Raw genomic sequence first — 10,325 nt, 5'->3', positions numbered from 1 at the left:
TTCTGCATGTCCGTATATAATCCTATTATTATGCGGATGCTTTACGGTCATAATGAATGTCAATGGCATCCGCTGACATCCGATTTTCTTCCTTTCAGTTCTATTCCGTTTTTTGGAACGGAACAGAACCCTATTTTTGTTCCGTTTAGAAAACGGAACGGATGCAAAATCGGATGTCAGCGGTGACATCCGCAATGCCCATAGACATACATTATGTCCGTATATCATCCGCAAACGGATGGGATGATATGCGGACATACGGAGCGGATGACACAAGTGTCATCCGCTCCGTGAAAAAAAAAGTGCTGGAGCGGATCGCAATGCGGTCCGCTCCGTGTGAAAGAGCCCTAAAAGACCCAAAATATAGTTGTGTGTCCAAAGCATTAAACATTTCCTTATGGTAGACACTGCAATCTTAACTCAAAATATATATGTTCACTGAAAATACTATACTACCTTTTAGAAATAATTCACAACAGGGTAGTGTGATCCCGTACAGTATCTAGTAAATCAGCCTGTGTGCTTCAGGTATCCTGATCAGTGCTTCAGTTTGAATGTGGTATATATTGCTTTGTGCACCTTTTTACTTTACCTTTACTGTCAATGTGCCACATGCAAAACTTCATGTTTGACTTGCTCTTTACGTTTATTGCAGCTAGCTAAATTTCGTAGCCTGCAAAAATGTGCTACCTAATCTGATTAGCCATACCATCAAAACTCTGAAATGGCTTTGACTCTTCCATTACTTAAAGCAAATCTGTCAAATATTAAGTCCATTGTTGCGTCTGTCCCATAAAGACCTATTAGAGTACCAAAATACTTTCCTGTTATTTGATGTGGGTTCCATTTGGGTCCCACCGATGCACTCCATCCACTTATGCTTTTTCTTGGCTATATCTCTGTGACATAGCCACTGATTGCATAGGCAGTTGGTCTGTGTCTCAGACAGCTTCTGTGAAGGTTACAGCTGCCATGACCCATGTGGAGCCTACAGCAAAGGACGAGTATTTTCAGCACTTTGGAACAGTTGCAGCAGCCTGGCACAGTGGAGCAAAAGTCAAAATGTGAGCATCAGCACGCACAGCACAGTAGATATGAATGAAAATGAATTTTTCCTAATACGTTAGCGCAAATAGTACACTGCTTTAATGCATGCTTCACTGCAAGTGCTTGCAGCATGAGATGTGCACTGTGAAATGTATAGGTTCTGGTAATGCAGTGTACCTAAAATATTCAATAAAGGGCTTTGCTGCATATGTGTTTCTGCAGCACAGTATGATGTGAATGGGCCCTCAAAAAATAAATATTCCTCAAGAATAAATGGTATTCACACTTTTTTGATAGTGATTTTAATCAAGGCTTTTGTGGGTGGCTACTCATATTTTCGTTTTCAACTGATTTACCCAGTTTTCAATTAGTTATAATTTTTGAGCCTATTCATGTTGAGTTTTATAACCAGGTATGATTCTAGGCCTGAATAAAGCAATTCATTTCATTTTGGCAGTTTGTTCATTCTAGACTTACATAAAGTACTCAATATGATGAATGCTGATTTCCAGAAATTCAGCCACTTTGTAAAAAGTGAGGGCACGTTTTGACTTGAGTCCAACTTGAGTGCATGACATTTCCTGGAAAACTTCTTGTTTTACATTTGACAGATTTATTGCTCTCCGGAAGAGATGTTGGGAACAGACATGAAAGAAGCACACAGAGCAGCTATGCCCCTCCTTCCCTGCTGCCCATTCACAGAAGCCTTGATATTTTGTAATTGTATTCACATAATACCAATGTTTCTCTGATTTAGAAGGGCGGCTATAGCAGCTGCAGTAACTCTGTTGAATAGGCAGAGATCAGAAGCTTCAGCGTTGGGATCCTGGAAATACAGTGGTAGCTGTCCTGTGAGTACTATAAATCTGTCGGATATAAATAAGACAAATCCAGGAGATTTCATGCTCCTCCTTGTCTAATTTCTGCTTTGTATTGGGGATTAAGGGTTTAGTTAATGCTTACTCTAGCAACTGTCGCCAAGACTAGCATGTCAATATGTTCCTATGAAAGAGAAATCATCTCCCAATGTAGTCTGCAAAAAGTGACACTTCTGGGAGTATCTATCTTTTTATCCCACTGCGTTCAATGGTTTCTCATGCCAGTGTCCACATCTTTATAGGACACGGTGATGTGGAGGCTAACGGGAGTTACCAAGTTTCTGGGGACAATTTTTCTACATCAGCGCTTAAGCAGTATTTAATTTTTACAGGGTCATTTTAAGGGTTATCCCCAGGGTTGCTTTAGGCTAGATTTTCCACGAACAGCTGTGTACAGTATATTTTTAACTTGCTGCACCAGCCAGCTTGCGTTTCTGCATCACTTAGTTGAATATTGTTTTGCCAGGGCAGTGCATCCAGTTAATCTTGTATTCTTGGGAATGACAGACATGATTTAATGTTGCATAGAGATTTACTTGTTTTTCATATTCTTTTCTTTAGGATATATGTAGTTATTTTCAAGGGGCACATTTGTATAGAAATTAGCCAGGCAGTCAATCCAGACACAAGCCAGCTTTTAAAGTGCTTGGAAACATATGGGCCTAACCCTACCACCTATTTGTAGAGTATATGGAAACCTATGGGCAAGTAGGTCTCTGGTATGTATGGCAAAATGCCATTGCCTGCAGGCTTGTAGATTTAAAAGAGCACCATAGGTATAGGTGATCTTGTGTCTGAGGTTTATCAAGGGTACTAAAAGTTTTGGCTTGAAATTCAAGACCTTAAGGATCAAGACAGTTTTTTTTTTTTTTTTTTTTTTTTTTTTAAACTGGCACAGAGGACACTTTTGTAGGGTCTGTTCTTCCGTATGTCCATTTTTTTTTTTTTTTTCATCAAAATATTTTATTCGAATGCAAGAAAAAGGGGTTTACAAACTTTGCTCCAAGGAGCGCATGAAAATACAACAAACATTTTGAATAATAACACGTTGTACAATGACGAGGCAGGTAAAGGTGTCCAGAGCATGGGACACAGATTGTGGCCATGTGGGTAACAACCAAAGAGGAGGTAACAGTGCATATACAGAGGAATGGAGCAGCCCGACCCACCCAGGGGGTCAATCACAGTTGGGCTCTCCAACACGTCAATACCGGGAGGGTTAGGGAAAAAAGAAAAGAATAGAGAGGGAAAAAAACAAATGCATAAAGAAAAGGAAGAAAAAAGGGGGAGAGGGAGGTGATGGGCAGTGAGAGGGAGTAGGGGGGGGAGGTCCAGAGGGAACAAAGAAGGTTATAGGAAAAGACGAAGGCCGAGAGGAGAGGAGACTAAGGCCGAGAGGAGGAGAGAAAGTGTGTCCGTTTTTCATCCATCCGTTTGCGGATGAAAAACTGACATAATGTATGTCTATGGGATTGCGGATGACATCCGCTGACATCCGTTTTTGCGTCCGTTCCGTTTTTTAAACTGAAGTAAAATGGGGTTCTCTTCCGTCTCAAAAACCAGAATGGACGCAAAACGAATGTCAGCGGATGGTCATCCACTAACGTCCGGAATCACATAGACATACATTATGTCCGTTTTTCATCTGCAAACGGATAGGAGGAAAAACAGACATACAGAATCCGCCTGTGTGAAAGGACCCTAAGAAGCAAATACGTGGTTTTTTTTTTTTTGTTTGTTTATGGCCAACTGGCTCCTGAAACTATCCCGACCTTGGTTTTTACAAAAGCAGAAATCCAATATGAATAAAAATATTACAGCTCCATACTAGTTGTTTAGTTTGGAATATGATATAGTTACATTAACAAATGCAGTTGCCATGCTATTCCAAATGCCTTTCTATAGTTTGTCAAGCAGTTTTTCAGATAACCATTCCATTTAAATGTTTTGTCTGTTAGCATAAAAATCTAAAATTTCAAAGCCTTTTAAGCAATGTCTAACTTTTTCTAGCTATAGTTTAGTTTTACTTTTTTGTACCTTTTTTAAAAATAAAATCAGTTTGTGAACAAAAGTTTAAATTAAAAAAAAAAAAAAAAACTTCCAAAACTCAAATCCAAATTAGCAAGTTAGTGGCAATCATATACCTTAACTGCATGCTTTATTTTACTGTTATTCCATGCATGAGTATTCCTTTTTTATGTTGAAATTGAAAATCTTGCTTTTTTTTTTTTCTATTTTCCTCTAAATATGAACTCTGTCTAATTGATGCCTTTTTGTTACCTGGCTAGCAGGGAAAAGGGGTCGAGGCCGGTCCTGACCTGTTACAATGAAGACTGACTTGGTATGTGGGATTACACCAGAAGCTTGCAGTGGAATAATGGTAAGAAAATCAAGAAACCATAAAATCTCAATGTATAGGAGCATTTCTGTCGCAGAAGACCTTCAAGCAAAGATCATGGATTCTAATATTGGACTTTGAACTAATATGTGGACTTTGACATGGATTCCTTTAACTTTTTTTTTTTCTTTTTTTTTTTTTTTTTTCTTTTTTTGCAGTGCAAGTTATTAAACTTAAGTTACTTTAAGTCTTTCTTCAACAGAAGTACTTCACAACTTTATAGAGTATTTGGTTTTATTGTACAAACGATAAAAATCTGCCTACTGTAGGTTTGTTTTCTTAACGTGTGGTTCCAATGGTGTTTGCTCTGCCATTTTTTTTTCTCTTTAAGCTTATTATTGAGCTGCTTTACCCGTGTTAACCTGAGCATTTTGATCAACATTTGATTGCATATATAGGCCTGCAGGAATCCTGCCTATTAAGCCTGCCTGGTAATGTGAAGACTCTCCCAGTGGTAGGACACATTAATGTTAAAAATTGGGCCCTTGAGGGCTGGTGCATTGTGTAGACTGTGCTGCAGATGTTATAGTGGTTAAAGCAGCGGATAATGTGCAACCTATAAATGGCATAGTAACCTAGTGTTTGTTCCGCTTGAGATGCGTTCTGAGGAAATCATGCTATTCAATGCAGGTCTAAACTCTATTATAACACCAATGTTTTCGACTTGTTAAAGTTACTTTTTAGAGCCTGCCACTCCTGACCTATTTTTGAGAATGCTAGTTGACTGGCAGTATTAATGAGCCTTCAGGTCTAGGTCCTGGTTCACATATGTGCGATGACAGACCTCGCATGTGATTCGGAGCGCACTGCTCTGAAAATCATGCTATTTCTATACGATGTGAATTCAGCCATACAGATTGGCTTAGTTCGCATCAGATTCGGACACAACTCGCAAAGGACCCTTTTTTTTTGGTCTGCACCAGAAACTGATCGCATGGGTGTTCACACCTATGCGGTCCGATTCATGTCCGAACATTCGCACTGCGATATGCGAACTGATCTGGGTGTGTCAACTTTGTATTGACACCCCCGCGATTTGCATATGGCAGTGTGAACAGTGTGCCTGCGAGTTGAATGCGATGCAGGAATCCGCAGTGGATTCGCAGGGTTCCCGCATTGCATAGATGTGAAGCGGCACTTAAACCGTGGTATCCTTGACCAAGAACAAGCATGCAGATCTGGAAAGTCAGATATTATCTGTATCTTTGTTTCAGGTGAAAGGGGCAGCATAACAGGAAAGGTCAGCAATAGCTGCCTGTTTAGTTAGCCTACATTTTGGGTCGGTTCACACATGCGTGGGCAAAGTGTGTGACTCTTGAAAAAATGGTCTGTGGCCGCCCCTTACATATGTGAACTGGCTCCATAGAAATCCAGTTCAGTTCACATGTCATGCGAAATTGGATGCGGTTCAAAACCCATTTGATTTGCATATATGTGAACTGAGCCTAAAAGACAACTGCAATACCTGCTTAAGTGGGTCTGGTCTGCCCTGCCTTGATCCTTATGTCATCTAGCATTGAGCCATGGAGCAAAATCTGTGCAAGTAGCGCTAGTGGTTGACAGCTATTAAGCAATAATGCACATAGATCAGCCCTGTCCCGTAGCAGCGCTATGGTACTAGGGGCAAAGAGTATTGCGTGTGTGTTCTAGGTAGATTGGCTTAGGAGAGTGAGGGGTGGTTGGAACAAAGATGTGTTGTAATAGAGTTAAGACTGACTTGTGGGTTAAATTAAAAAAAAAAAAAAAAAAAAAGCGGAACAACAAACCTTGCAATTTTATCTTTATCACCATTGGAACCCTTATTTCTTTCTCCCTTCCAAAAGCTATTAATGAATGTGTTCTTACAAGAATTGTGTTGAAATACAGAAGTTTCGGGTGTAATCATCAGAGCCAGTTAGTCAGGCATTCCAGATAGTGGTTCTTTTCAGAACCTTTTTTAAAGGGTTGGTTAACTACCTCAGTAGCAGAGGATTGAACTATACCCTGTGTGTACTGTATATAGAAAATCTTTGTTGATAAAAGCCAGACTTGTTTAGTGTGCCATGAGGAAGCAACTCTTGAGCTGTACCAAATGTAATATTCTTCTGATGCCTTTAGTGAAAGGCTTGTGAGGCTTCCTGATGAGTCCAGCAACAAGCCTAGCTCTTGTCGTATTTTGTGGCTGAAAAAGCAGCCTTTGCTCTTTCAGATATATTGTAGTTATTTGGATGTATAATAGTTTAGCGAGATGTTACTTTTCTAAGACATCAAATGTTCCAAAAGTACATCAGCAACTTGCTCAAAGTACTGCAGTGTCCCTTTTTGATTAATCAGGCTTAAGCTTTAGTGTACACTTAAGCATGATCTTTTGGATGAGATTTGAAAATGTTCATAAAACATACTACATAGCTTAATCTTATGAATTGTCCCCCTTATTTCGACCTGTTTTATGCATTTCGCGTACTGGCGTTCTGCGGGTCAGTCACCTTGTTTCTATAGCAAACAATATAATTACAGTGCAGTACAAATCTAGGCTTACTTTAAAAATTTCTTAAGCACCTTGATAAGTGGTAAAATAGTGGCAAGTCCTGTAATGGAGCACATTTTCCACTGTATAAAACACTTCACTTTAAAGGGGCACTGCAGTCAAACTACATATTCATTAGGCACCATAATAGTTGATCAATCCTGTTACCCTTGGGTAGTTTCATACTCTTATTTTTTTTCCCAGTTAATGCAAATTTTAAGCAGAATAAATAGATCTGTCATCTGTTAAAAAAAATGCTCATGACAAACAATCATTTTTGCATTCCTGCAAATAAAATTGTTTTATACTGTAAGCTGGAGGCGAGTGTAACTTATTTTTGTAATAAAAGTTTTTTTTATTTTTTTTAAGTGTCATTAATATAAGTGTGTGTTAGTCCAGAGATTGTTTTGATTTATAGTCATACATTGCAGTATGTTTTTGTACTGTACATTACTTCTATCATAGTGTTTGCCAAGAAGTCTGTATGCTTTGTTTTTAATTGGACTTTTTTTTTTTTTTTTTTTTTTCTCAAACGTTTCATTAGTAAGGAGGATAATTCTAAGATTCTGTTTGCAAAGTTCACATTATAGAAACTTCAGAGATGTAATTACAAGAGCTGAAATATTTGTGCCCATCTTTCCCCAATTTTGGCTTTGAAAATTTGATATATAGCACATTTTATAAAGAAATAGTATATAGTATTACAATTGGATATTCTTAATTACTTTTTTTTTGTGTGTGCAGTTATTTTACTTAAAAGAACTATATTCTAGCTGTGATGTATTTTGTGTCAAAGCATGCAGTAGTGATCTTTTAAAGCTGCCATTTTTGAGTCACCTTCACTGTGTCAGTATTTAAAGAGCAATTTTATGTAGATAATTAACTTGAAGCGAGCACACAAGTGGAAAATAAGACACTATGAAAGCAAGCAAATACCTTGAATAACCAGAGTGGTTATTGATAAGGTTAGGATAAACTATTTTATAATCAAGTAAATGCATTAAACTACTTGGTGATTTGTTAAGGGCTTCATATACTTGGCAATGGCATGTGGGATTTCTATATTAGAGCTCATGTAGAGGAGCACTTAAATATCTGAGCCCTGCCTGTTGTGGGCTACAGTTGAAGCAAACGACAGGGCCGTCTGAGGCTGCCTAAAGGTTTTATTAAACCCACATCACATCAGCTTCCATTCAGCAGTGGCTGTGTATAAATGAGTACTCCTAGAATTAAGGGGGAAAAAAATCATCCGTTTCTTGTTTACCTCAAGTGGTGTTTAGACTAGGTGAGGGTCAAGTGTGCACTGTAAGTGCCTGGCCCCCTCCCAAGTTTTTGATTTTGCTGCTTCTACAGCCCTACAGTGGTCATCCTAGATTCCTTAGTCTCAGGTGTTTGTATTACAAACTCCTCGTTAAAGGTGGAACTCAAGTCAAGCGTTCTGTTTGGATTGAGGGGGGATGGGGAGGGGGGAGTACTCTAGACTTATTGCACTGACCCCCATTGGGTCCATTTTACTTGTATCCTAGAGACACAACAGGAACTTGGGAAATCTAAAATAGGGGAGCACAATTTTACAGCTTTGGTTGGAGTTACACTTCTTGACCAGAAGGTTTTACCCCCCCCCCCCCCCCTCTTGACTAGGCCATTTTTTGCGATACGGCACCACGTTCCTTTGACAATTTCAGGGTCATGTGACACTGTACCCAAATAAAATTGATGTCCTACCCCCCCCCCCCCCCACACACAAATGGGGCTTTCTTTTGGTGGTATTTGATCACCTCTGCGATTTCTTTTCATTTTTTTGCACTATAAACAAAAAAGCGACGATTCTGAAAAACTGTATTTTTTTACTTTCTGCTAGAAAACATTCCCAATTAAAAAATAGAAAAATATTTTTTCATCATTTTAGGCAAACATGCAATCTGCTACATGTTTTTGTTAAAAAAAAAAAGAAAAAAAAATCCCAATAAGTGTATATTGGTTTGCCCAAAAGTTATCGCGTCTACAAACTAGGGGAAAAATTTGTCATTTTATTTTTACTAGTAATGGTGGCAATCAGCGATTTTTTTTTTTTTTTTTTTTTTTTTTTTTTTTTTTTTGCGGATTGTGGCGGACAGATCAGACACCTGACATTTTTGGGGGACCAGTGACATTACTACAGTAATCAGTGCTAAAAATATGCACCATTACTGTAATGACATTGGAAGGGAAGATCAAAGGGTTAAATGTGTCCTTAGGGGTTGCTTTCTAACTGTGGGGATGGGCTTGCTGAATGAACACAGTCCTGTGTTCCTAAATAGGAGGAACACAGGATCCCTGTGTTTTGTTACTGACATAACAGCGGTCTGCCGTGTTTACATTGGCAGACCGCCATTCACTCTCCACAGGGAGCAATCTTGGGTGCCTGGTGGACATAGCGGCCGCCAGACCCGCTGATTGGCTTCCCCTGTGGCCAATCTGCGCGTGCCCCCACTAGATTTCTCATGAAGCGGCGTACAGAAACTTAATTTTGCGGGACAGAGCCAACCTGCCACCGCATAAGTACAGCGGCAGGTTGGCAAGTGGTAAATGGAACCTGTGAAAACAAATACAGGATTGCCACTTTGATTCTTTTAACGGTGCATACTTTTAATTTTTTAGAATAATTATGCAGCCATTGAAGTCAGGACTGTTTGTTCTAAATGCTTGCTCAGTCATTGGCTCATAAGTAATGAGTGGCAATTGCAACCCGGAAGTTTTCATATTTAAAGTTAGGTTAGCAATGTCTGCTTCTTTTCAGTTGCCACAGATGTGGACAACCATAGTGATAGCTTTTTTAATTGCACAGGTTTTATTACTTGTCGCCATAGAGATCAGGCAATGTTGACCTCAGTCAGCCATGCAGATACTGCTTCAAAGAAGCTATATGCTGATGAATGAAGTCCACATCTCAAGTGCCAGTGTTGATGAGCCCTTAGAAGATTCAACAAGCTGGAAGGGTTTCTTATGCTTAATTTGCCTGGCAATGTACACAAAATGCGAAGAGGTTTTTTTTTTTTTTTTTTTTTACAACCCTTTGGTTATTTTTGTACCAGGGTCAAGCAGCTTAAGTTCTTCCACAGAGATAAAGAAAAGTTTTAGGGCCATGTAAATTTCCTCGTACAACCAGTTTATGGTACAATTTTAATTTGCATTAAATTGTCCGTTTAGATTTTGTTGGGTTCAGTGTTAAAAACACCTTATTTTGTTTTTGCTTGCCAGCTTTTCCACTCCTATGCATTATACCAAACCACTTCATAGTACTAATGGGGAAATCTGAACTCTCGTCTAAACTCAGTATTGCTTGGAATTAGTGTTTTGAAAATAGTTTGCTGCCTAAATTCACCAACATAATTGAAAGGTCTGAATTGTGTGGTTACTAATTAATACAACATATTCCTATCCAGCTGTGATGTGACTCAGCCAATAAAGTTAATATAAATGTATACACTTCTGCCACCAAAATGTCTCCAAAACC

At 38.9% G+C, this 10,325-nt stretch overlaps 1 protein-coding gene across 6 annotated transcripts in view; it reads left to right on the top strand.

Moving 5' to 3' along the window:
* Positions 1 to 4,968, top strand: part of SYNCRIP (synaptotagmin binding cytoplasmic RNA interacting protein) — a 40,665-nt gene extending 35,697 nt beyond the window's left edge. For 3 of the 6 annotated variants that reach the window (XM_082249075.1, XM_082249073.1, XM_082249071.1), the window contains exon 11: positions 4,217 to 4,968. In XM_082249075.1, the coding sequence (XP_082105201.1) occupies positions 4,217 to 4,255 (39 nt within the window). In that variant the 3' untranslated portion in view covers positions 4,256 to 4,968. Of the gene's footprint in view, positions 1 to 4,213 lie in introns of all 6 variants that reach the window. The other 3 variants (XM_082249074.1, XM_082249072.1, XM_082249070.1) reach the window with 1 other exon arrangement.
* Positions 4,969 to 10,325: the final 5,357 nt, after the last annotated feature.

Source organism: Pelophylax lessonae (assembly GCF_965119305.1).
Source record: "Pelophylax lessonae genome assembly, chromosome: 3".
NCBI classification, from domain to species: domain Eukaryota; kingdom Metazoa; phylum Chordata; class Amphibia; order Anura; family Ranidae; genus Pelophylax; species Pelophylax lessonae.
This window is presented reverse-complemented; position numbering and strand designations above follow the sequence as displayed.